The sequence below is a fragment of the Chelonoidis abingdonii genome, chromosome 13, assembly GCF_003597395.2.
Source record: "Chelonoidis abingdonii isolate Lonesome George chromosome 13, CheloAbing_2.0, whole genome shotgun sequence".
Lineage (NCBI taxonomy): Eukaryota > Metazoa > Chordata > Testudines > Testudinidae > Chelonoidis > Chelonoidis abingdonii.
In genome coordinates, this window is record NC_133781.1 from 26,580,919 (window position 1) to 26,607,948 (window position 27,030).

Genomic DNA, 27,030 nt, shown 5'->3' on the forward strand with positions numbered 1-27,030 from the left:
GGGATTGGTTGCCTCTTTAAAGGGCCTATGAGCTCCCCCATGGGGAGAAAATATCATCCGCAGCAGCTCCCCACTTCCCCCCAAACATCGGGGGCTCTGTCTGGAGCACCCTCGATTCAGAGAGGCCACCAGACAATCTGCTCCATGGAAGCTGTGTGAGGTTGGGCCATCTTCACTCTGTTTCCCAGGTGAAAATCAGCGTAACACTTCGTTTTGATGGAGCTGATCTGAGATTGTGCCCTAGGGACGGAGGCTAGCTTGTCTCCTATGGCCTTCATGGTCTGACTTGTTCGCTGTGTTTCAGTCCAACTTGTCTGTCTCAGGCTGTTACTCAGCGAGGGTTTTTTTTCTCTCCTCCAGGAGACAATGGCCCTTGGGCTCAGAAGTGCAAGCTTGCAGGGAGCGTGGGCCCATTCTCCGGGGCATGGCAAAGGCAACGAGGTAACCAACAAGGCTGCTGGCAATGCTATTACCATCTTGGTAGCCATCACATGTGACCTGCTGGGAGGGACCTGCTCCTGGAAGGCCCTTGTTCAAATCTGGCCACCAAGCAGAAGGGAGAGATAGGACACTTCCCTGCCTCTGGCAGAGTTCACTCCCAGCTGTCTGGCTACTGCTGGACCAGCTCTGCCACGGATTGATTTACCTGCAGAGCTCCAATTTTTGAAGAGCAATTTTCTTTTCTTTAGAGTGGACCAGCTAGTACTAAATGGCACATGTTTCCCCAAAATGTCATGGGGCATCTGGCTGAATTAAGGCAATCTGGGGCCCTGGACGCATGTCCATGGAGTCTTCTGGCCCCTCCCCCATGCATGGCCCTACCCTTTCTTATGGAAGCAGCAGCCTTCAGATGACTGGAGAAGTTCGTGCCTCTTGGAGCTGTTGTCTTAGGCTGTCTGCAGACTCAGGCAGGTATTGTTCACACATGGCTCATATTTCAAGCTTTTCTCTTATTGCACAATAGTTACAAACATAATTTTTTAACTGACTGCCGCTAGGTCTGGGCCTATAGCGAGGTATACTTTAGCTTCTAGATAGATATAAAACTATAATCTGGCCCTGACGGTGAAGGATGCTGAGAGATGCATATAAAAGGTCTTCAAGTCCACCCAGCTCTTGAGGTGACCCAAGCTGAGACCTGTGCTCTGACTGTGCTGAGAATTACTTTAGAGCTTGGATTTTATTGTCCTGGAAGTACTGAGCTCCCACTGACTTTCGTAGGGGTTCAGGGTGCCCTGTGTTTCTGGAAATCAGGCCTGTAAGTGTGTGTCATTGTAAGCCCTAAAATCTAACTGTATGGAGGTGTGGTTTTAGTGTTTGCTGTCTCCAGTGGAGCCATCTGTGTAGTGGCTTTGATTATTTACACAGAAGCAGCCAAAAGTCTCCAGCATGAGTCAGGCTTTTCCCGCTTCTGCTTGTGTTACGCACTGTGACTGTGTGTCGGGTTACATTTCCTCATTTGCTCCAGGACAGAAGGGGAGGGGACAGCGGAGTGAGGCAGCATCTCTTTCCTCATCTGTTTCCTGACATCTTCCAAATATAGTAGAGGCCTGAAGGAAACTGATGTGGGATTCCGAGAAAAGGTGGCTGTGGGGCTGGCCGGCCAAACAAGGGGTACTCCCTCTTCCTTGCATCTTTTTGCCATTCTTGCTTGGTTATTTTTTTATCACTTTTTTTTCTCTCCCCTTCTCCATTTCCTAGAAATCATCAAATCGGGGTTGTATTCTCTTCTGACCTAATAAAAAAATAAATCTTTAGCAACAACCCAACACATCTATGAGCAGCCAAGCCTATGATAACAACAGACAGCCTAGCACCCACTCGCAACCCTACAAGAACAAACCAGGGCTAGAAACCCACTGCTCACAGACAACCCTACAGATCAGACCTCACAGAAAGGGGACAGATTCCATAAGGATATAGAAACACCTGTCAGGAGCAATGATTTTTAAAATCCCTCTAGGTTCCTTCTTAAACTTCATGCAAAAAAGGAATATTTATAGATATTTCAAAGTGCCTATGAGATGCTAATATCTTTGTTCTACAGCATCTCAATCCTATAGGTGCTGATCTCTGTTCTATTGCCTCAGGTCCCTTTTGTCTTCTTATGGATGTGGTTTGCTTATCATGACATCCCCAGAGTATGTGATCTGTCTGCCTGTTCTAGACTGCCACCCATTACTGCAGTACCTGAGCACCTACCATATAAAATCAGTCCCTGCTGGACTTCATGGTGTCTCTGCTACTTCTCCCTTTTTGGGCTCAAGTCTCTGATTAGGAGAGGGTGTTTGTGGGATTTTTTTAGGTAGAGGTTTAGGGGAACAAGGGAGGCTGTCAGTGTTGTGAGTGTCATTCCTGTGGTGACAAGGCTTTTTATATGGGTTGGGTGAGGCCTGAAACTAGCTGGCAAGTTTACAAAAGAGCATTGGTTATTAGTGAAATCACTTTTCAAGCAACCTGACTTTTCCTTAGGCCCTGATCCAAATCCCAGGAGTCTTTCCAGGGACTTTGATGGCTTTAGATTAGGCCCTTCCTGGGAGGGAGAATAGCAATACTGCAGTCTAGGCTTTTTCCCACCCTCTCCGTGAGCTCTGTACAGCAGAATAAAAACTTTGCCTCTCCTCTGCAGCAGCCCCCAAACCGCTGGGGAAACTGTCTTCCCATCTCTGGCTGGTTGGGCCCTTAGCTGTTACACCCGAACCTGGGTGGGCTGGTACTCTACTGGAACCCTGACATGTGTCAGCTGCATCGCCTTGGACTTGAGGAGCTGCTGGAGATGTGTTGAATTTGCTATGAAAGGAAGCAGTGGACCCACCATCACCCCTCCCAGGCATATGGGGATGGTGTCCCCCCGGCGCGGTTCCCTCTGTTTTGTACCTTGCCTGGGAGTCGCACTGAAAGGGGGAGCAGTGCTGTCTCCCCGCTGGAAACGTCCTCGTTTTTGACCTATTGTTGGGATGGATTTGTTATTACTTGCAAGGAAATGTTCTGTTTTATCTGGTGTCAAGTTTTTGTAGAAAGCCTTGACCTTTGTAATTTGATGGCATCACACAATTGTGCAACCTTTATTACTGAGAAAAATCCACGTGGATTTTTTTGTTTTATTTTGTTTTGTTTCAGCGTAGTGTTTACTACTGAAAATGTCACCCTGAGCCCATCAGGAGGCTGCTCTGGCTTCCTGTGTAACTAAACACACCACAGTACGTGGTATAAGTAGCGCAGCTAGTGAATATTCCTTTGACTCTCTCTTGCTGTCTGCTATGACTCATTATGGGTTTGTATACAAATCTCTTGACCTTATTGTGTCTCAGTTAACCCAGCTGTAACTTGGTACAAGCGAAACCTTATTTAAAAAATACAAGGGCCTCTTTTTATGTGGATTATGGAGGGTCAAATTAAAAATCTGGTACAGAGGCTGATTTAAGACATAGATTGGTCTACAAAGCACAGTTAGCTCTGCAATTTCATATTTGAGTTCCTTCAGAACTCTTGGGTGATACTATCTGGTCCTGGCGACTTATTTAGGCTAGAGCTCTAACCACTGGACTATATTTCCTCCCTTGCTAGAGGTAGACCCAAGTTTGTTGGGAAATGAACTAGTGGGTAATTAAGAGTAGAGGAAATTGTTTGTTATGTGGGCAGAAGGGATTTAGTTTAAAGGTGCAGGCATGGCAGATATGTATTTGTATGAATACTTCAGCAATCTGGAGGGTGGAGCTTTCATGTACTGGAGTTGTTTCCAGTTGGTACTGTACAAACACACACATGTACACCATGCCCCTCTAGCCAGCCCATGAGGCTTGCACATAGAAACAAAACCAAATCAGCAGTAACCGCAAGCTAAACATTTCTCTGTGTGTTAGGTTCTCACACAACATCAAAGGCTTATGGAAATAATGTTACCCCAGCTACATGTCTTGTGAAACTAGCTCTGCGATTTTTCTATTGCTCATCAAAACAGATGAGAAGTAACTAGTCTGGGAGGGACCTCTGGGTCATCAAATCCATTTTCCAACCCCAAATCTTTGTTAAAAAGGGCAAAAGTGGGAAATCCAGCTAACTTTTCTCTCTCCTCCTTCTCTAAAAAAAGAACGCTGTAAGTTTAAAACCCCCAAACATTGGAAAGACTCAAAATGTACAGGATTAAGCCATGCATGGGTCTGCTGCTAGCCCAGGATGAATTTCATCCTACAGAAACTGGGGGACTGGAAGGAAGCTACTCTTTGAATTCTCTTTGCTGCAGGATTTTTTTTTTCTTGACACAGCTTCACATTTCTGATGCAATCCTCCTCCTTTGTAATTTGTTTAGTATCTGTGACTCTGGATAATTCCTTTACTTTGTATCAGGAAAGGTTTGGGTTAACGAAAAGCTCCTGTGCAGAAGGGCCACTGTGAGTATACCTGTCTGTCTTCCAGGTGGGAGTGCAGCCAAGCAAACAACCTGGGAAGGGGGACATCGTGTTCCAGCGCTGGCTTATTGGCCCGGCAGGATACCTGCAAACGTGACGAGCACTGCACTGTTGAGGTGGGAGGACAAAACTTTTTTGTTTTCCCTAGGTGAGGTCTAATGGTCTAAGCACAGGACTGGGAGCCTGCATGAGGAGGCCTGGGTCTTCCGTAGTCTTTCTCCCAAGCGGGTAATGTGCTCTCAAGGCATGCGCTAAACTGCTGGCATTTCTGCTTTAAACACGGGGAAGCAAACCATGATCTGTCGGCTTGGTCCTGACAGATGAGCCTTTGGTCAGTGGCTCAGAGGGAGGTGGAGGAAAATCCAGGATCGCTGCCAGCATGCCTGCGGGGGGATGTTCCTGCCTGACCTCAGGTGGGGCTGTGGGTAAAACTGGAGCGAAGTGTGTATTGTGTGGCAGTCTTTGCCCTTCTCTTATTGAGGGCCAGCCCGGTGAACCCTGCCAGGACAGCCTGAGGTAAAACATTCCAAGGATTAATCCCCCTTACAGGGAAGAAAGGAATTGTGATTATACACAAAAGCTGTGCTCCAACTGATCAGAGCAAGTGTTTGCCTGGCCTGGTCCCCTGTCCCGGCGTGGGGTGGGCGAGGCATAGCCAGGACTGGGTGCTCTAGGAAAGAGTGTAAAGCCCACATCAGTTAGCGAATGCATTGCAACTTTGAGTGGTGAAGGGAGAGACTGTGGATTATCTGCTGCTTTTACGTCTATTAGACCCAGTCCAGCAGGTTTGACAGCGATAACTCTAGGAAGCTGCCAGAGTTTCAGGGCGCACAGTTGTGGCTGGATTAGAGAAGGAGGGGGCTGAAGGGCACTTGCAGGCTCTCAGAAATACCCAGTTCCAGATTTTTGTTGTTGTTAAAGATGAAATTCTCCAGTCCCGCACAACCCTGGGGTGGGCAATCCAGCTTTATGTTCTATCCTGTGAAACCCACTGACCATGCTGAGGGCAGCAAACAGCACTACAGTGCAGCTGCTCTGGTCTGGAGTCTGGGGTAACGTGGCACCCAGAACTATTGGTTCTCGGTCACTAGACTGACATGAGCCCAGATCCACAGAGCCCTGCGCGGATGCAAGAGTTGTATCTGCATCTGATCCGCAATCTGCAAACATAGTCCGCAGATATCTGTGGACCTAAATCCGCAGATCTGCAGGACTCCACAAGTCTAGTGCCTCTAGCCTGGCCTGCATCCAGTTATCCCCTGTGCACTGATGGGGAGTCAGTGTTGGGCAAGGAAATTTAAAGACAACAAACTCTGAAAAGGTTTAAATAACTTCAAGTGTGTGACACAGACCAATAAAAGGCAGGATGTTGCAAGTGAAGGGCTGATGGCTTGTCTTTAGGGAACTCCACTCACCGGCCACATCCGGTGGTGACGCACATGGTGGTGACGTAAATCAACATCTCAATAAATGGGCATTAGTGAATGTCAATCAGACACTGGGGTAAAGGGCAGGACAGTTGTAGGAAAAGTGGGGATATATAGGATGATGTTGAACAAAGTGGAGCCTTGGGATTTTGTAGCCAGTCTAACAGATTGGGTACAGGGCCAAGTTATCTCGAGGCTGTGGGGTTTTATACCTGACGTTCATGCCAGTTAAGGCACATTGGGAGCCTTAGGGACTGAAGGTGTAGCAGAGACTACAGTGTGCCAGCTTTCTCCCTCCTCCCCCTTCCCTAGGAGAGATTTTCCCTAGGGGTATGGGAGAGTTTGATTTCTCAGGCTCTTTTATTTGCAGGCGTCTCTGGCTGGACTACCGACAAGGCCGCTGATTTGTGTCTCATAGAATGCGGGACACCCTAGTCAGTTAAGGACTGACACCACCAGGCGGATATGAGTGGGTGATAAGCTTTGTCATCACCAATCAGGAAGGGCTCTGTACTGGTGACCTGCCTGTGAGGTTCTCTGCCTGACACTCACACGCAAAACTGTGCAGGTTGTTTACTGTCCAGATTTCTTTTTCCCCATGACATGTCAGCAATGGATTCCATCCTGTTCCCCTAGCCTGTCCTGTGATCCCTCAAAAGCTTGTTTTGGAAGCAGCCTTTCTTATAGAATCTGATCCAGATATTTTCACAGAAAGGTCATCTTTGTTTTCCCAGTGCTGCAGCATATTTCTCTTTGCTGTCACTAAACCAATAGGAATCCACCTCCAGGAAATCTGGCAGAGATCGAGCACTCTTATCAGCTGCATTGCCAATGTGTCCTCTTTCAGGTTAGAGAGGTAGTGCAGCCTGCTGCTCTGAACTTTTGCCCCAGCATGACCACTGGCTTACCCTGGGGCCTGGGCCCACACCCAAAGGCAGTCTTTTCCAGTTGTGGCCTCTGCTTTTAGGTGCCTCTCTAGGTACTTATGGGCCCCTCATCACTGGGGCATCCAAGCACATGGATATGATCCTCACTCACCCCTGCGAGGAAGGGCTGGGCTGTTCTCCCCATTCTACAGAGGGGAAACTGAGCCCAGAGAGACTAAGTGACATGCCTAAGGTCACACAAGAAGTCTGTGACAAAGCCAGGAATTGAATTGGTGTCTCGTGAGTCCCAGTCCAGGCAACTGTAAAGCCCCCAGTATATGCAAAGCTGTTGTGTCCAGGACTTTTACTCTCTCCTGACTGCAGGAGCCCCAGGGTAGGGGGCATGGTGTAGCATATTGCAGTCAGGGTGGAAATTACCAGCCTTTGTGGCTATTCTGACCTGTGCTGCAGGCTGAGGTGACACTTGTCAGACCCAGGATAGGGTTCTCACTAGCTACGCTCCCCATCAGTCCCTGTGCCCACCCCAGATTGGTGCAGGAATTAACTCTCCTCCCCTGGGCCTGATACTGAGATGTAGTTACTCCCACTGGAGATATGGGTGCTTTGAACATCTGAAAACAAGGCACTCAGTGTCTCAGGCTGATGAATAAAGCAGCTCAGCCGAGCTGGGCATTCAGAATTAGTGGATGCTTTTGGAAATGTTGGCCACAGTCCTTCTTCACCACCATTTTGTCCTCCTGTTAAACCTTCTTCATTGCACAGAGGTGTGGCCGAGATTCATTAGCTAACATCTATGCAGCATGCCATGTATTGCTGTCCCTGCCCTGGAAAGGGCATGGTCCCAAGGACCGTCCGGATGGGTCTTTCCCATCTCTTGTTCCAGTGATCCCAACTGGCATTGGAGAGCGTAGGCGCCACTTGAAATGATCACCCTGAAGGAAGGGAGGACGCAACACGCCAAGCCCAGGAAATGCAAGCGGCTGGCTGCATTGTGAAAGAGGCATGCCTTTATATTAGCTTGGCTGCGCTCCAGTCTCTCCGTCAGGGCTGCTAATGCAACCGGTGCTACATGGTGCTGGGAAAGACTCTGCATGCTGTTGGGAGCACTTCCCGACAGGGAGGAGATGGAGCATTCCTGTGGAGTTGTGAGCGATGGATCTGAGTGCAGGAGGAAGGTGCATGGGGTGAAATGTCCAGCCCCAATTAAAGCAGTCAGGGTAAAGGCTTTGCTCCCATTGGGGAAGAAGCCAAGCAGCATTTTTGTGCGACTGGGAAACCTCTCTGTGGATGAAGATTGCCCCTCACCCTCAAACGATGGTGATGCAGAAGGCCATTGTGGAGTGATGTTTGGAGGTGCACATGGAGTGTAATCTCTTAAAGATCTGATCCTGCAGCCTCTACACGCAGAGAGCTCCCGTTTATGTTGATATGGGCATTTTGCTTGCATAAGCCCAGCAGGGTTGGACCCTTTATGGATTACACGGTAGAAGCTCCTTCAGATTCCTTGGGCCAGCTTCGGAATGGCCTGCACTGCTTCTGTACTCTGTGTGGCTATTCTGGGGAGAGCAGTGCTGAGCAAAGTGGACAGCAGGTCACAGAGCCATGGAAAGCAAGTCAGAACTGAACAGAAACATGCTGATGCACTCTGTGTTTTTTTACACACACTGTCCTCCTGTGTGCCAGTGCAAACGTGCAGCTTCTAGCTTGTTTCCACTGAAATGTGCCGTGTCTAACTGTTTTGCTTAATGATATTTAACTAGTAGAGCCTGCCGTGCCTTTACCGTTCTCCTCACTAGTCAAAAGTAGGGCCTTGAAGAAGGTCACTGGGATGAATAAGAAGCAATCTGCACCATCATTTACTACACACTCTCTTGGCAAAATTCTGCAGATTGAGCAAAGCTATTCTGCAGTATTTTCTGCAGAGACAGGTATGCATCTTGCTTAATAGCTCTTTATTGCTGCATAGCCATTTACATTGCATCATCAGCAAAATATGGTTTGAGGTGGATTTGAAGAGAGAGACTTTTACTCTTGTGATGTCATCTAGGATCCTTGTGAGCTACTTGCTGCTCTGCTTCACTGATTTTTTTGAAAAAATATTGCATCCTGGTTCTTGCCGTACAATGAGCTGGAAGAAATACCTGTAGTGTCAGAACTTCCAGTGTTGTTCAAATAAATGTGGACCCTACGCAGAAAGTTTGAATGGCTTTATTTACCCACAGGTCTCCTTATGAGTGTTTGCTATGTAGGCAAAACCATCTTCCTCTTTTAGTACTGCCATGTTTTCCCAGCTTTACTTCTTAGATTCATCCTCTTGCACCACATTAGCCTTCACACAGCTCTTGGAAGGTCGCAAATGCACATTCACCAAGAGAGATTTGGTTCCCAGTGTACTAAATTGTCAGGAACAGCTGCATTGATTCTTAGCCAAGGAAGTGAGTTTTGTGTTTTGGATGTTGCCATTCCAGGGAAGGAGGTGCCATCCCTTATATTTGTTGCAGGCATCTTCAAAATACCAAAGGTAACTTGACACAAGAGCTAAGGTGCAAATAGTTAACCTTTTCAGTCTCGAGCTGACCCCAGGCAGAGTTCTTGCAGTGTATTTATGCTGGTTGGCCTGGCCGGGGACTGGTTCATGGCTGGAGTTTTGTCAGCAGTCTTAGAAGTCTCTTCTTCCCTTGATATGCATGTCCAGCTCATGTCTTCCCGGCTCAGCAGTCAGTGAACTCTGAATCCTGAGATACCGGCTAAGAAAGAGCTCTTGTGTTACAGCTGAAGACCTGGAACATTGACAGGAAAGATGAATTGTCATCAAAGGTTCTGTTACAGCATGAAACCTCTTGACATCTGTGATCTGCACTTCATATCTGCAGGGGATGCTGGAACGTGGTTCCCCCGGAGAACTCTGAAATCTTCATGATCAAAAGCCAGTCACAGGGGAGACTGCTTACAGGGGGATGGAGAAAGAGTTTGACAGCAACAGTTGGAGTCACAGTGTCACATGCAACATAGAGCATAGGAATAAGGGCGTTAACAAACTCAAAGCTTTTCTCCCATTCAAGGCTCACCAAACTGGGTGTGCCTGGGCTGTGTTATGGAATAACCCCAGGGGTGTGTGGTTTCAAGACAGATTGCACCAGCCCTGAGTTTAGACTGCAAACTCTTTAGAGCAGTGTTTTATGAGGTTGCCCAGGACCTAGCATGATTGGGGCCTGTGACCACTCCTTTGTAAATATTAAATCATCCTGCAAAGGCATCTGCCTGGGAGGCCATGAAGGTCCCTTAGCAGAATTGGGACCATGGTTAGGAGCTGTGACTGGGTGAAATGTAGTTGTTTCTAGCATGGCCAATGGGTCTGATGTGCCCCTCTCACATATCCCTCTTTTCTTCCCTTACACAATCCCTTTCCAACACTGAGTCTCTGATCTTTTCCACCAGCCTGGCTGCTGTTTCCAACCTATTTTTGGCATAACGGTTTGAAATTGTTCTAAGAGGTAATGCTAAGAGCCAGATCCTGAGAGGTGCAGCTCATCTGGCCCATAGGGGAGCTGCAGGCAGGTGGCAGCCTCAAGGTTGGCTCAGTGGGAGCCATAGGCCATGTCTACACTACGGGCGTTGTGGCAGCGTAGCTACAGCATTGTGACCCCGTGCAGTGATGGAAAGGGGTTTTCCGTTGGTGTAAGAACCCCACCTCCCCTAGCAATTGTTGCTAGGTTGATGAAATCTTGTTGGCCTGGGTGGGATTCCCCCGGCGATGAGGCCTGAGTGTTCTCTGTTTGGAGCCTGACTTATTTAACAGCCTCCTCACTTGCCTCACCCATCAGCCAGCCTCTAGGAGAGGGCATTAGACTGAGCCTGCCTTTCTGCTCTCCTCGGCGTTGTTTGGCCGCTTGGTCTCTTAGCAGCCGGAGAAATAGGAGCTTCAAGTTCCTCTGCTTCCAACTCACACAACTGGGATAGTACCGATGGGCCCAGGCCAGAAGTGCTCACTCAGGCAAAACTCCCATTATGTCCAGTCGTGCTCCTTGACCTCCGTGGGAGTGTTGGTTGAGTCAGAAGTTCAGGCCTGGGCCCCGAATACCTGGCACTCTTACTGCGGCTTGGCATGGCACTTCTGCTCCAGCCCAAAGCACAATAGTAGTAATCCACCTCTCAGTGCCTCTGTGAGACAGGGATGTTGTAGGGTTGTTTTGCCTTCCTCAGGCCTGATAAGCTAAGATGCAGGTTAAGCTAGTTACCTGAGATCGCACGGAGTCAGCAGCAGAACTTGGAGCTCCTGCCAGTGGGGCTTGTGTCTGATCAGCGGAACCTGCCCCCCGCTAATGTTTACTTCCTAAAGCAGAGGTGTTACCCACCTGGCTCAGCCCAGCTGCCTGGACGTCCAGGAGGCTGAAGGAACTCTTCCACGCTGGCAAATTCCATCATATGTCTGTAAGTGCTGTGACTGGGACAGAGACCTTTCTGGATTTCCAGCAAGCATCCTGTTCAGTTACCATCCTGTTCAGGTGTCTTAGGCATGCAGGGGATTTCCCAGGCTGCTGCTCCAGGGCTGGGAGTTATCTGTTCTTGTATCCAACCTCTTTTAACGCCTCAAGAATAAACCCTAAGAGGAGAACTTGCTGATGAAAGCGCCTCCCTTTCAATTGCTGATCCACACTGGTAGTTCATGCCAGCGATGGAAGCCCTGTGCCCTGACACTCGCAGCCTTGTTGTAACTCTTCAGGGAGCCTAGCATAAGGGGCCTGCTCAAAGCTACTTGTGAGAGGTTTCAGAGTCAAAGGAACACAGGCTACAGTTTTCATAGGGTCCCAAACTCCCAGCTACCATGGAAAGTCAATGGGAGTTAAGTGTCTAACTCCTTTAGCCCTCTTTAAAACCCCAAGCCCCGGGGTTTCTTACCGAAGCAGGTCGTGAACACTGCTGAGTTCTTACCTGTTTGTTTTATTCTGCAGATCTTGAAGTGCTTTTTAACATGAAATGTTTCTCCTCTCCTTGTGCACGTGGTCCAGGGATTTGTGGGGAATGTCACTGATCCATATTGACATCCTGTTTCCTTTATAAGGGACTGGGGGCTGCCCTGGGAGGACACATCTGTCCCCAAAGTCAGTGCGTAGCTTGTTTTGACCATCCTAGATTGCCTGATGCTCATGCTCCCTGGCAGCTATGGTGGCTGTCCACTCCAGAGGACCTAGGAATCATACGTGGCCCTTGTGGGAGTGCATTCATATTTGTGCCAACAACTAGGAGGATTAGAAGGGAAACAGAGCTACAGAAAGTGAGGGTTAGATGAGGAGGAACAGAGATGCAGAGAGCTGGATTTGCCTCTGATCTCACTGGAGTTGTGCCTGCTTATGACAGTGGTGAATTTGGCCTGGAAAGTGTAAGTGACTTCCCCAAGGCTGCACAAGAAGTCAGTAGCAGAGCCAAGAGCTCAGGAGTTCCTGGTCCCAGTCCCATGCTCAGTCCATCAGACCATGTTCATGTACAATCAGCACGTTAAAAGTTGGCTGCAGTCTACAAACAGCAGGCAGAAACTCGCGCCCTTCCCGTTCTTGGCCTTATGGATCTATATGTTGCAGCTCCTGGATGTCAGGATGCCTGTTCCTCTTTGTGTGCCACACCCTTAGCAGGAGCTTAGTACATGGAGTAACCAAGAATTAGCCCAGAGCAGTATTTTGTGGCTGAGCTGTAAACCCCCGAAAAGAGAGGATGATAGTGGAAATGCTGATGGCTTTTCGGTATAAGTGTACAAAACAGCACTGCTCTCATTTTCCAGTCTGGTTTCTATGGCTCCGGTATGCGATGCATAAGTGAGACCACATGTTCCTAGGTTACAGGATCTGCTGTGACTGGAGTGAAAAGTGACTGAGTTAGCACTTTCCCTTCAGAGGGTAACTTGGCACCTTCCGGGGGGACTTCATAAAGGGTTATGTGGCCCTGCCGCAACTGCAGTATCTCTGGCCAGCTTCCTCTTTGATGTGGACTCCCAGGTATCTGAGAACCTGGAGGCCCAAAGGATTCCTCTGTGTGCTTCTGTGTTCCTTTCTGGCAGGAAATGCTCAGCCGTGCCAGCAGAGGGGATGAACTAGGAGTTAGGGCACGGCCTGGCACTTAGGAGAATTGGGGTTCAAATCCCACCTGATTATCATGCATCCTGTGGTAGCATCTAAGTACTGTACAAACACAGGACAAAAAGACCCTCCCTGCCCCAGGGAGCATCTCTGCCACAGATGCTCTGTGCGACCATGAGTCTCCGTCACTTGAGTGAAGTGTGGACAAATTGATTGAGGTTAGTGCGGTGCTTAGACTGTACAGAGATGAGGAAGCCCAGTAAGTGCCTCTGGAGAAGCTATGTTCCCTAGCAGCTCCAGCCCCGTTGTGCTGGGCAAAGCCCATTTTGACCCATTCTCCCATATTTCAGTAGTGAAGTTGTCCAGCGTGTCCTGTCGCTGGGGGGCACAGGCCTTTGAGCTCTTTCCAGCTATTGTGTCCTTTGGCAGGTTGATTTGTGTAAGACGTGCTGGCTTTTCTCATGCACATGTACTCACTATCCTAAAAATATGCTAATCAGTATGGGATATAAGGCAATTGCGTCTCCTGTACAGAGCATGCCCACAGCAAGCTATGCCTCATGTTACCAGGGCTCTTTCATTAAATACGCCGAGGCTAGGGATTCTGGCAGGCTTCTTGGATAGGTGCCCTTACTCACAAGTGCCATTAGCTTCGATAAGCGGCAGGATTGAACTCCAGCGCTCCCCCAGCATCCAGGCCCAGAGGGCCCCGACATTACTGTTAGGCCTGTGACGGGCTCACTGGGGACAGGCTCAACTGCTTTTGCTCCAAGCTCAGGGGTGTGGATGGGATTTTAATGATTTTAATTTCATGTTTTAATGAAAGCTTCCTCTCTGCTCCAGCACCACGGACATTTTCCCCACCTTGGTGTCCCTGGCAAAGGCAAGCCTGCCTTCCAACAGGCGCTTTGATGGTTCAGATGTGTCTGAGATTCTCTTTGGGCAGTCACACCAGGGACACAAGGTATGTAGTGGACTCTCTTCAGCTGCAGGGGGAGTTACAAACACCACTTCAGTGAGGGTTAATTGTTCCTTGTGCATGCGAGCATTACCAGGTGCAGTCACAGCGGGAATGCTGCTGTAGACAGACGGACGCCACTTTAACCACTGTGTCATGTAGGCATGCACTGGTAGAATGGTGGGACACAGCTTCCTTAGGGGTGTGGTTTGACTGGCTGGGGGCAGTGGGTGCAGAGGGCTAGTTAGCATAATGAATCTCCTGTTCATTTCCTATCGCCCAGACTCTCGTCCCAGCTCATTTTGAGGTCTTACATAAATTGGCTCTGATGGGTCTCAGGTCTGACATCACATGACAGGACTCCATTTTATCAACTACCCAACATTACTTGGCATCATTCAAGAGAGATCTGAAGCTAAGCTAGCCTGGGATCTGAGCTGCCTCTTCACTTAAAACAGGGTGGTCTCTTCTGGGCACTGCTGAGATTGCCAGGAGCTGGTAGATGGGTTGGAGAAGAATGTGTGATGGTTGATTTTATTGTAGTACTCAATGGTAGCACCGAGAGGTCTCGGCTGAGATTCCAGGCACTACACAGACACACAGTGAGATACAGTCGCTGTCCCCAAGGGCTTATCATGTAAGTAGACAAGATAGACCAGCATGGGAGGCGATAGTGGACTTGCTTGAAGTCACACAGTGCATCAGTGGAGAAGCCAGAAAGAGAAGCCAGGTTTCCTGGCTCCCAAGCCTGACTACCGACTGGACCACACTCCGTTAGCAGCAAAATGGCAGTTACAAATTAACCTTACCAGATTTGGAACTGCACATTTCTGTGGGCTCCTCTGGCATTTCCCAGCTTGGCCAGAATGTAACAGACTGGATCTCAAGGCAGAGGTGAGGTGGGGCGGGGCAGGACAGGGCAAGATAGAAAAGATTTTTTAAAAAGAGTAGTTAAAGCTTGATTTGTACCCTGAGCAGCTTGGTTAGCGGTAGCGTGTGGCCCATCAATATGGCATTACGAGCTAAAGTGCCTCTGCCTTGCTGGACAGCACTCACCTGGCTCCATGTGTCACTGGAGTCATTGGGACCTGTCTGTGAGTATCCGAGAACCAGAACTTGGCCCTTGCCCCATTCCTTTTATGCTTGGTAGTTGACCTGTCAGATCTTTTCCCCTGTGCATTTCATAGCTGAGATACAGTGACAGGAACGCCATCCCATGTGGTATTTGGGTCGCTGTAGCACCAGAATTAGAGAGAAACAAAAATCCCAGGCACTTGAAACCAGTAGCGTGTCTGTCTTGATTTGACAAACAGGGTCATGATTAAGCTTCTGTTTGTTCTGAGCCCTGGCTTGAACAACGTGCCCATTATCAATTTGTAAGTAGGGCAGCCAGTCCCATATCCTGCAGCTTTCAATCCACATGACAATAGGACCTTCTCACAGCTCCCTAATGCATGAGAAATGCAGTTAGCAGGACAGCCATTTCTGAGCCTTACACAAGATTTTGGCTGCAGGACTCCAGTGGCCTTTAATGAGCATCCCACATCTAAAATCTTGCTCTTTGTTTTGAAAGTCTGCCCTGCTGGGAGCTTCTCAATCTGGCTCCCGGTAGGGATTTTGGATTTGCTCTCTGAGTCCATTGCGTGATTGGTATTTATTATTTTTTATGGAACCCTTTGTTGAATCCTAAGATAAACAACAGAGGTGGGGGAGATATGGCAAAAGCCCATTTGGCTGTGTGAGTTGTGATGGACCTTATTATGAATTTGTAGTGATGGGCCACTGTGAAACGCTACAGTTAGTAGAGCATGTCCAGTACTTAAGCAATAGCCAGGGAATTAACCATCGTGAGTGGTTCTTCGCCCAGCAGTGGCTGAAAGCCTCCAGGCAATTCCAGAGAAATACAATAGCCATGATAGATGGGCATGGGCTTGGAGATCTGCTAGCAGAGCTGCCATGTTTCATCATGGGAATTTCCAAAAGTGTGGAGAGGAAATTGAAGGGGGCGTAAGAGGCTGCGGGCAGGTCACAGAGAAGAAATGGTAGATGGGCAGTCCATAGTGGGCCAGGGGAACCAGAGACTGCAAGGCAATAGAAAATGTAGTGCTGGCTTAGGGTAGCAGTGCTGCAGGACAACAGAGAGTGCAGTGCTAGGGACAGCAGGGTAACAGAGAGTGTGGTGCTGGCTTGGGGATAATACAGAGCAGCAGCACTGGGCCTGCAGGCTGCTAGGCAGTGCTACAGAGAACTGCCAGGGAATGTTGATACCCAAAGGAATAAGTTACATTTTGACCTTAAACCCTAGATTGTCATAATAGCAACAAATATTGAAAGGTTGCATTGGGTACTAATTTAGTTTGCCTGTTGTCTCCAATTTACCACCACTAGAGCTCTGATGTGCCCTGTCTGTGGTTACTCACTGATTAATAACACACTCCTGCCTCAAGTCAAACCACTTGTGTTCCTGAGAAAGCCGGCAGACTCCTAGCTATTCAGAACAGGAAATTGGGATGGGATGGGAAACTGTTGTGTTTTCAGCTCCTTTCCCTGCCCGCACAGGGCTGGCCCCGATGCTGCATTTTGCTGTGCTTTGTCCTGCCCTGTTGTAAACATCCCCACGGAGACGGAAGGCCTTGGCTATGTGGCCTTTCAAATGATCAGCTTGTGTCTTTTGAGCACTCCCTTAACGGTGAGCAGGCTTTGTAATTCTCCCTGGAGGATCATAAGGAGTGAATTAACCTTGTCAGGGCCAGACCCTCCCTGGGTTTAGGAAACTGATTGGTTAAATGTGGGGCAAACAGTAGCCTGCTATTTCTAGGACAAGGGCAACCTTTCAGCCAGTTTTGGGCTGAGCTCCCTGCCTTTTGTAAGCAGGGAAGGCTGGTGCCATATCCAGTGTGTTCTCTGTCTGCAAGCGAGACCCTGGTTCACTCCTGAACCACAGTCCAAACCAGATGTGTTTGAAGTTGCCTGGCTCTCCATCCTTTAGCCAGCTGGGACTTGAGTTGTTCCCGCCAACTTGACACATTTGGTCTGGTGTGTGCTTCGCCTTGCGGAGGGAGAAATAGGCGAGTCTGTCAGAGCAATCCAGCACCTTGGAGCTTGTGTATTATATTCTAATAAGGGCACATCCATGGGTCAGCAATCACTTGGCCTTGTGCCTCTCAATGCACTCATGCTGGGGAGCTGATTGTGTTTCTGCTGTACCTCCCTGCTGAGTGCATATAGCCAAGTACTTTGCAGTGAGAATCTACTCCCTTTTATCTTGTACTTGTGAGCTAGTGATAGCAAAACTGCCTTTGATGTTACAGGCTTTTCCTTGACACAAATCCTCTCTGAACCAGTTCCTTTCCTAGCATCTGGTTTATGCACACTTCTGGCAGCTGATTGAGGTGGTTGTGTTTATTTGGGAGGCAGTTTGCTGACTGCAGTGTATGTACATCTCCTCGCATGATCTCACTTAGATAGCCTTTGCTTTCCACTCCAACAGCACCTATATTCACTAGTAGTGCCACCTATGCGGGCTCTGGAACTGCAGCCAGGTCCTGTTTTGAATAAAGTTTGTTCGCAATAAAAACAAATCATATGAAATGTATCGTAGATAAAAGTATCAGGGAAATAGGCTTTTTCCAGTAGATTAATGTCAAAGGAACGTTCCTGCTGCCCGCTCAGTAATAGAAACATACTAAGTAGTTTAGTTCAAACTTAAAATCATCAGCTTTTTTTTAAATAATAAAGTCAAGAATCACTAGCTATGTGACATACCTAGTAGTAAAGCTTTGCAATTCTCTAGACTAGAGCCATTCACCAGAGGGCTTCAGTTGAGATAAGCAATTTACCTGTGCAGTAAGAATTGTAATGGATGTTTTAGAGATGAGAACAAGGAGGAGTCTGGTGGCACCTTAAAGACTAACAGATTTATTTGGGCATAAGCTTTTGTGGGTAAAAAACCCACTTCTACAGATGCATGGCGAGAAAATTACAGATACAGGCATAGACATATATTGGTAAATGAAGAGAGGGGAGTTACCTTACTTTTAGAGATGGTTATCCTGAGTATAACAATACCGGCAAATGTTTCAAGTGTAGACAAGGCCATATACTGGTACAGCTTATTCCTCTTCCTGCATAGGAATAAGCCATACTGGTATATGGCACCCTTCTACTGATGTGACGGCATACATGCTAGTCAGTGCACCACTTTCATGCCACTGCTATAGTTAAATCAGTGCGACTTTTGTGTGTAGGCAAGACCTAATTTTAAGCGTGTAAGGAGACCCACAGGGCTTGATTCTCATTTATGCTTAAGGGATTGTCTGCACACGGGGGTAACGTGCTGACAGAGGTGTGATGTCTAAAACACACTAACATGTTGCACATTAATTAGTCCATGTAGACCCTGCTAGTGCACTTTAACATAATGCTCTTTGGAAGAGCGCTACATTAAGCATGCTAGGGAACCTTTAGTTCACACTGGCAGGATCAACATGGAACAATTAATGCTCTAGGTTAGTGTGCTTTAGAAATTACACCCCTGTACAGCGCATTATTCCACCATGAAGACAAGCCCTAAGGCCAGTTTAGGCTGTCCAGCTACTTTAAAGGGGGCCTTAATGGTGGGTATGAATGTATTATTAACTCCCACTTCAAGGCTCGTTCGTGCTAACAAAGCAGTGTACAGTGACCTCGTGTACATGGAAGTTTTTACAGGAAAAAAATATTTTTGATTAAATTTTTCAGAACTCCAAACCTGTTGTTTTTTTTAAACCAAAAAACAGTCCCATAAACAGTTTTGAAAAGTGAAAAGTTGTTGAAAAACTAGGGGGTTGGTGGAAAATGTACAGGAAATGTTTATGAAAACAACGCAAACCAACGGTTTATAAAATTTCCCACCAAAACTTGGCATTTTTTGTGTAAACCACATTATTCCTTCATTAGTAGTGGCTGTATTCATTTATCTGGCTTTTTCCTGGATAGAGAACACATGGATGTAAAATCCCAGGGCATCAAAAAAGATGACAGTTCATAAAATGGGAATAGGAATCAGGGTCCATAAATTCAACAGCCATCAAAGTGATTTCGGAAAGAAGTGCTCCATTGGGGAAGTGAACAGGACTTAAACACAAATGCCAGTTGGAACGATTACTGTGGGTGGGAGAATAACGTACATTTGAATTCAGTCATGTTGTCTTGGGGAGTCTAAGAAACAGAGAATAACTTGAAGCCATTGCTAGATTCTCTTTTGATTGCAGGTTGGTGTGGATCCTCCACATTTTTCATATACATAGGGTTCTTTGAATAAAGGCCAGCCAAATGTTAGACAAACGCCATATCTGATCAGATCAATGGTTCAACCAGTCCAGTATCCCGTCTCTGACAGTGTTCAACCAGGTGCTTCAGAAGAAGGAGTAGAACCTTCGTAAGAAACAGATATGCAAGACTATCGTCATGGGGGATTTCCTTCCCGGCCTCAAGCAGTTATTGGCTGGCTTATAGCCTGAAGCATGAGGGTTTATATCCTTTCTACATTTGAAGTTGGTCTAATATCTAATTCTGTTCAAATATCTGATGCTCCAAAGCTCTTTCCACATCTTGTAGCAGTGAGTTTGACAGATTAGTTATACAGTAAAAAGCATTTAATTGTATCTGGAGATTTTTTTTTAACCCTCTGATTTTCTTGGGTGAAGTTTTCTTCCCCTCCCTCTTGCATGGCTGGACACATAATTTCAATAGTGAAGAGGAGCAGGTGGAAGCTCAAGCACTGATCATGTCTGATAGGAAGAGAGGGGTTGAATTTTTAGAGACACTAAGATACTCCAAGGATGATATGGGCCTGACCCAGCCATCTGCTGTCAATAGGCCCATGTCTATACTGCAGGGACTGGCATAAACCCATAGCTTAGCTTACCGCTTATGACGGAAGTGGTTTTTCCCTGAGTGATGGTAGCTAGCTTGACAGAAGAATGTAGCTGCATCTACACTGAGGGGAAGGACAGCATAACTATGGTGCTTTGGGGTGTGGGTTTTTCACACTCCCTAACACAATAGCTGAGTTGACCTACATTTTAGGTGTAGCCCAGGTGCCAGGCCTAGAAGCGGCACTCTGAAGGTACGTCTACACCACGGGCAGTGGCAGGTAGGGTGTGGAGCTACACATCAGAGTGAAAAGCAGGCTACCTGTGTCCGTGAAAGGCTATGGCAGCGGTGAAAGGCTCTGGCAGTGGGGAGCTGCTGGAGCTTTTCCCCACTGCCTCTACCCTGCCAGAACCTTTCCCTGTTGCTGGAGCCTTTCCCTGGGGTGGGAAAAGGCTCTGGCAGCGGGACACTGCACTGCTAAAAATAGCAGTGTAGATGGGGGAGCGCTGCTTGGGTGTGTAGAGAACCGTGTCAGATACGTACCCAGGTACATACCCTAAGGTTCCGGCACTCTCCTAAGCTGTCTACGCTGCTGTTTATGTCTGTGCTGAGGGCTGTACTCTACACAGCACTATTAGGAGAGTGCACTGTACACTTACTGCCTTGTGGAATCCAGATCCTGTCCCTGAAGGGATGGCCTTGGGTAAAGAATGTTCCCTTTGGTTGGGAAAGAAGAAAGGGCAAAGTAGATGAGAAACAGCATTTCGCTGTCCTGAGGCGAAGGCTCGGAGTGCTGATTGGCTCCTCCTGAGGGGCTGTTATTTGTTTCCATCGTATTCTACTGAAATAGCAGCACTTCAACAACATATTTTTCTGTCTCCCCCCTCTTGGTCTTTTCTTCAGACAGGCTGGGGCCTGCAAAAGACCAGCATTAATCAGCATTCCAGAGCCTCAGCGCTGAAGCTCTCCTGGTAACAGCATTCCAAGGGCGGCTTAGCAGAACCAGGGATTGCCTCCACCAGAAAGGATTTGGAGCACTCGTAGGCAGTTTAATATAAAGGCTCCAATAATGGTACCCAGCCAGGCAGGATACCATGGCGACGAGGGCCACAGAAATACTTAGAGGTCATGGTAACCCCAGCTCCTGAGGCTGCTCAGAGAGCAGTGGGATGGAAGGATGCTAGATCCTATGAGCATTTACACTCCCCCCTGCATCTCTGAGGAGATTGTTGCTTTTGTGTCGGTTCTGTGATGACACCAACCAAGCTGCTAGGATAGCAGGAGCCTGTGCTGGAGGCTAGCTTCACTGCACTGCTCTTGTTTTCCCCTTCCCACCTACCTGAACCTTTTCCAGCCAGCAGGGTCTGGCTGCTCAGGGATTTATGGGGGTAGGTCTTTTCTGCTGCTGAGTCACGGTGTGATCTTGGGAGGCTGCTTAGCCTCACTGTGCCTCAGTTTCTTATTTGTAAAATGTCATCAGTAATTGTTTGTCAGACACTTTGAGATCTTTGCCTGAAAGGTGCCAGATATGGGCAGAGTATACCATCTGCATGGGAGTCCTATAGGACATGAAATCAGGCCTGCCTGCTTTGAGCTCCAGTATGTGCAAACTTCTCAGCTATAGGTAGTAAAAAAGAGGCAGCTAGTCTACCTCACTGCTACCTGCCCTGAGAATGACACACCAGCTGTAAAGCATGTTGTTTGAAGAAGATCCCCATTGACAATGTCTTCTCAAAATGCCACTATGTGGGTTCCTTTCCCTTTTTTGGGACACAAGGGCAGATGCCTAGGTGGTATGTTATAGCTCTGTGAACCTCTAGGATGGCTTCTCGCTCTGCAAAAGCGCATCAAGCTGGGACAACAAGGGCTTTTGCAAAGAGAAGACCAGATGTCGAGTCAAAGGGAGTTAAACACACTGAGTAGATGCTACCCGTCAGACCCAGGCTCTGTTATATATTCTCCACCTGGAACCTACATATGAAAATGTTAAGATCCTGCTTTTCCTCTGGGGGGGGAAATATAGTAGTCAATCTCTGAAAAATGTTCTCAAGGTTAATTTTTAGTTTGAATATGGGGTCTGTGCTGCCCGCCCACACTAGCCTGAGAGTGCTAGTTCCCTCCCACTGCTGTGTTGTACAGTCTGGTGACAGTGGGAACACCTGTTCAGTAATCATCTCACTGATCAGCTGTGAACATTGCTGCTAAACTTGGCATGACGGCTGCCTCCATCTCCAGCAGATGTTTCTAATTTTTAGCCCAACGGAAACTTTATGAATCACTTCAACTCCTTCCCAGGGAGGAAACCTCTTGTGATTCATCCCCCTCTGGGACTGCGGGGTTCCAGCCAGAGATTATCTGACAGACTGGTCCATCAAGTTCACTTGGCCCTGTCATTTTATTTTGCCTCCAGGGGATCATCCCGTATGGATTCAGGGTGTCAAAGATTGAACTAGACATAATCCACCCCATCCCCCCTCCCACTCCTTGTCACCTTAACTCCCCTTAATGTGTCTCTGTGTTTGTGAAGGGAGACTTTCTTACAGTGGAATGAGTGACTCAGTGGCAATGAACTGTGCTGTTCCAGGGCGTGAGCTCAGAGTACAGTCTCTGCTTCACAAGAGACATAAAGTCATTATGAACTTGGGGCTTGGTTGCTGGCCCCACAGAGCTGTAAAGGTCTCTTAGATGTCCCTGCCACTAGCTGAGCTGTAATAATAGCAGGAAGGACCAGAATGCTCCTTGTTCTCATAGCGTCATGCTGGAGAGAGTTCACAGGAAAAGTTACAGTAGAACATGAGCTCGTGTTTGCTAAACACATTCCATTCGCTAGCCCCAAATGTTTTGCCGCTCCTCTCTGAAAGGCCTTGGTATTGGATAGTCCAGTTCATGTAATGGGGCTGGTATCAGCGTAGAAAACTCAGAGTAGTTAACTTTTGTGGTGTGAAACCAGGGCAGATTCTGTAGGGCTGTATTGAAAACTAGCAGCTGTATTGAGGCAGGGACAGAATGAGGTCGTTGTTAAAGCTGATCATTTTTTAAGCCAAGCAGGAATAATGCAGTGGGCGCAGGTTGCCCCATTGAGTTGCAGCTTCGATCGGGTCCAGCTTCACTGGTGTTGTTGGAACACAGACAAGCTCAGAGTAAGTCTTTAGTGTTGTGTCATCGCCTAAAGCAACAGAAGGGTGTTAACAACCCTTGCAAGGAGCTGCTACATTCTGGCTAGTCATATTCATTCTAGCATTGACACCCTGTTAATGGCGAGATGTGAAAACAAGAGTGATTGTTAGAAACAGGCACAATAGTTGATCAGATCTCTAGTGCACAATTAGTGCCCGTCGGCTATTCATCAGGGAAGGAAATGGACTCCAAGGGCCCTACCTCAGGGAACAGGATATAAGAGAAAAGGTGAGAAAGGGCGAATAAAAACGTCTAAGGAACCAGACCCAGTGTCTTACCTTGGCAAGCAGATCTCTCACGGCATGACGTATGCAAGCCCTACTCTGTCACCAGGGGATCGAAGCAAAGAAACATCAATGGCTCTTACTTTTCCATAGCAGAATGTTGCTTCCAAAGCATGCCTGGTCCTCAAGACTTGTAATCTGGTGGGAAAGCAGAATAGCTGCCTCTGCAAGCACAGCTTGGTCTCCTCTGGGGCTGGTCAGAGCTCAGGGCAGGAACAGATAAAATCTTACCTGGTGTCCCCTAACTTGTTGCCTTCTTTTCTTCCTTTAGACGTTGTTTCACCCCAATAGCGGAGCAGCTGGAAAGGCCGGAGAGATAAAAGCTCTACGGCTGGCTCAATATAAGGCATTTTACACTACAGGTATAGTCTGTTTGAATTTAGAAAAAGCCCCTTATCCAAAGGCCTGGGTGTCTGGGGGAGAGATTTAAAAATCCAGGCAGATTGGTACAAACAAGCAGATCCAGGAGCCTCCCGCAAACCAGAAAATGAATCAAATCCTTGCCCCAGCCACGGGTCCCTCCCCCTGCAGGCTTTGTGGCCCAGAGTTGGTGACCTTCAGGGCAGCGTCAGACCAAGGGGAGTGTGAATTCCAAAGCTGAGGATGCCTCCCAGAGAAGGTGCTGACAGCAGCTTCCTTTCTCAGCCCCAGATTCAGCAAGGCACCTAGGCACATGGCTTCAGGGAGGCAAGCCATGTGCTTAAAGGTAGGAATATGCTGCAGTGCTTTTTTGAGTCAGGACCTGAACGAGGGCTTTAGCCACAGCACCTCTGATGGTCACAATAACTGATAGTGGTGACCTCTGGAAACAAAGCTGGGGAGCACTTCAACAAAAGTTACAGAGGAAGGATTCTGATGTGAGAGGACAGCAAGAGGAATGACATGCTTCTCTGCAGCCCTCTGGACATGCTTAGGTTCCATTAACCTCAGAGGGTGGATATTAAAATGGGACCCTCACCCCAACTTCAGAACTGCACACAATTCCACTGCTCCTATTCACAGCATGTGGCTTTTTCTGAGGCATCTCCGATGTAGTATGTAGCCCCTACAGAGCAGGTGCCTTCCCTGCCAGAGTCTCTGCTTACCAGCAGCACTGGACCTGCTCACTTTCCTCTTCATCTTGTTTCCTTTATTTTTAACCTTCGGTTCACTTAGCCTTCTTGTAGCTATTCTTGTGTCTCTGTGTTGCCCTTTGTGTCTCAATTCCCTTTTAGAACAGCCCACAAGATGCCTTCCTATCCTCCCCTTGCCTGTAGAGCTTGCAAGAGCTATAATTTCATAACTGGGTCAAACTCGGGTCAGCCCATGCAAACCAAGGCACAACCTTGCTGGAGGGTTTTAACCACAGCTGCAGTCTCCAGTGCAGTACAGGGTTTCTGAGCTATAATTACCGATGGTTGTCATGCTAGTACCGTTTGCCAGAGATCACAGCAAGCCCTAGGACTGTCACTTCATATAACGTAGCTCCCTGTCCTTCCTGCGGTGCGATTCCTGAAGAGCAGACAGCCACTTTTACAGATGTTTCCGATACAGTACCACTGCACAGTAAATGTTACTAGGCAGGACGTTCCTTAGCCTATCACTGGAATAATCCATGTAGAACTCGAAAGCTTTTCTGTCTGCTGCTAGGTTGTTAAGCCATGTCCAGCAATGTGGTAGCAACTGTAGGTATAAGAGGTTAGACCTACACTAGAAACTCACTGATCTCCTTTGCTTGTGAGTAACTCATTTGCCATAGTTATATCGGTTAGCCTAGGACCTTGGCACGCCTTGGTAACAGAAGTACCTGCTGTGTTCAGGCTGCTACGTCTGCTAGAAACTAATGACGCTGCAGCAGGGATGGCTGCCAGGGGACTTCAGAGTTTTTCTCTGGGTTTCCATTCCAGGCGGGGCGAAAGCCTGTGATGGAAGTGTTGGGCTGGAGGAGCATCACCAGCCACCGCTCATTTTTAACCTGGATCAAGACGTTCAGGAGCAGGTGCCTCTGGATGTGGAGGCTGGCGAGTATCGGGCTGTGCTACCTGTGATAACCAGGGCTTTGACAGACTTTCTTCAGGATATTGCAACAGACAACGTCTCAACAGCTGATTACTCTCATGAGCCAGCGGCAGTGCCCTGCTGCAATCCACAGCACACAGTTTGCCGATGTCAGGCTTGCTGCTCTAGCGGTAACAGGGAGCCGTAGACAATCATTTCACACTGAATCAGCTATCAGGACAGTCTGTGCCATTCTAGCTGTGCTGTATGCAAATAAAGCTGATGCTGTCTAGACCAGCTCGAAGGACTAGCATATCAGTGTGTAGCTGCCGTCGGCACGGACAGCAGACATGGCTCTCTTTGCAGTGTTTAGAACAGCATAGCCATGTTGAGACACTGTGAGTGGAGTGTTCTGAGAAGATCACCTTCTCTGCTCCTGCATAAAGAGCTGTTAGATCTAGATCTGTAGTTCTCACACGATTTACCACTGTGGGCCACATCCAACACTACCGGAATGGCCTGTATGGGTGTCACATCGACCATAGCTCTGTTCTGAATGGGCTGCAAACAGCCCGCAGCTTGAGAACCACTGATCTAGATTGTGGTTGGGGGGGCAGGGAGGAAGAAGGGGGAATGCTCTTTGTGGGCTCACCAGGTGACAGAGGCGGTTCTTGGGTCAAAGCCCTTGTCTATGGTATTGCCCCCTGCCTGTACCGTGGAGAATTGCTGCAAAAGATGAACCTGCATGTCACTTGCCTCTCTGTGATCTGAAACTGGCCTTGAAGGGGACTTGGGGGGATGGGATGTGAGGAGAGAGGATGAGCCCAGGGGAGCACAGATGGGGAGGAAGGGGTCCCAGGAAGCATTGGATTAAACCTTTGTACATGTGGCCTTGCCTGTGTCAAGGCCCTGAGATCTGTTGGCTCAGAGGGCCAGACACCCCCCACTATTCCTGGGGAGGTGAGGGGAAATCTTTACCCCCTCTGGCAGCACAAGGTGGTCACTCTTGGCTCCAGGTGGGTTTTTCTATCTAAGGTTAAACCAGTATGGGCTTTACATGAAATTAAGATGAAGACAACGACCCAGCTCTATATCCTAGGGACAGGCGAATTGCAGGGAGAACTGACCTCCTCCTAGAGACTTAAACAGCTGACAACAAGTAGTAAGGCCAAGCCCCATCCTCGCCCCCCAGGATTTCTTACCCATATTTACAAAAGGCTCCCGCTTAGAATAATGCCCTGTACTTCCAGGGCAACTTGCTCTGCTGAGGATCTCACAGCACTTTGCCAAGATGGGCAAGTGTTAGCCCAGCTTGAGGGGATTCCTTTAGCACAGCATGCTGTCCCTGCCCTGGTGTAAGGGTGTTTGGGGATGGCTTAGAGAGGGGGTGTGAAAGGGCAGAGCCAGAGCATGATGCCCTCCTGCAATCTTGACCACTAAAGGAGCTCCTTGGGAGCTGTTACGTACTGGCACAAGGTAGCACAGCCCAGAGACCAACCTGGTGCCTGGCAGTTCCCTGAATGGTGCTGGAAAGCCACAATGCCCTTTCCTTTCCCAGGCTGTTGCACATCTAAGCCATTATCTCCATGTTACAACTCGGGAATCCCAGGCAAACGTTATGTGAATCCCCCAAGGCTGCAGCAGGTCAATGTCACAGCAGCAAACAGAGACCACAGGTCACACATCCTGGACAATGCTCCTGAAGCCAGAAAGGGTTGGGCAGGGTTGTAAGTTAGTCCAGGTTCAGCAATGGCAGCAGCCGTCTTGAGTCTCAATTCTCATCTTTAACGACGATGCCCTTCACTCTCAAAATAGTATTGTTTGAAACAAACCAGTCAACGTGCAGCTGAGGGCAACAGGTGATGATTCACAAACAAACAGTAGAAACCAAAACTAGGAGCAGTTCCACTAATAAACCTGAATCAAGACTGACATCCGTAGGGCCCCCCAGAGAACAGCAAGAACTCCCACACCGAGCAGCCAC

General features: G+C 48.2%; 1 protein-coding gene across 7 annotated transcripts in view; it reads left to right on the plus strand.

Annotated features, from left to right (window-relative positions):
- Positions 1-25,350, plus strand: part of ARSG (arylsulfatase G) — an 85,919-nt gene extending 60,569 nt beyond the window's left edge. For 6 of the 7 annotated variants that reach the window (XM_032797148.2, XM_075071888.1, XM_075071885.1 and 3 more), the window contains 5 exons: positions 361-441; positions 4,417-4,525; positions 13,638-13,758; positions 23,341-23,431; positions 24,956-25,350. In XM_032797148.2, coding sequence (XP_032653039.1) covers positions 361-441; positions 4,417-4,525; positions 13,638-13,758; positions 23,341-23,431; positions 24,956-25,254 — 701 coding nt within the window. In that variant the 3' untranslated portion in view covers positions 25,255-25,350. Of the gene's footprint in view, positions 1-360; positions 442-4,416; positions 4,526-13,637; positions 13,759-14,295; positions 14,390-23,340; positions 23,432-24,955 lie in introns of those variants that run through there. The other variant, XR_004376048.2, reaches the window with a different exon arrangement.
- Positions 25,351-27,030: the final 1,680 nt, after the last annotated feature.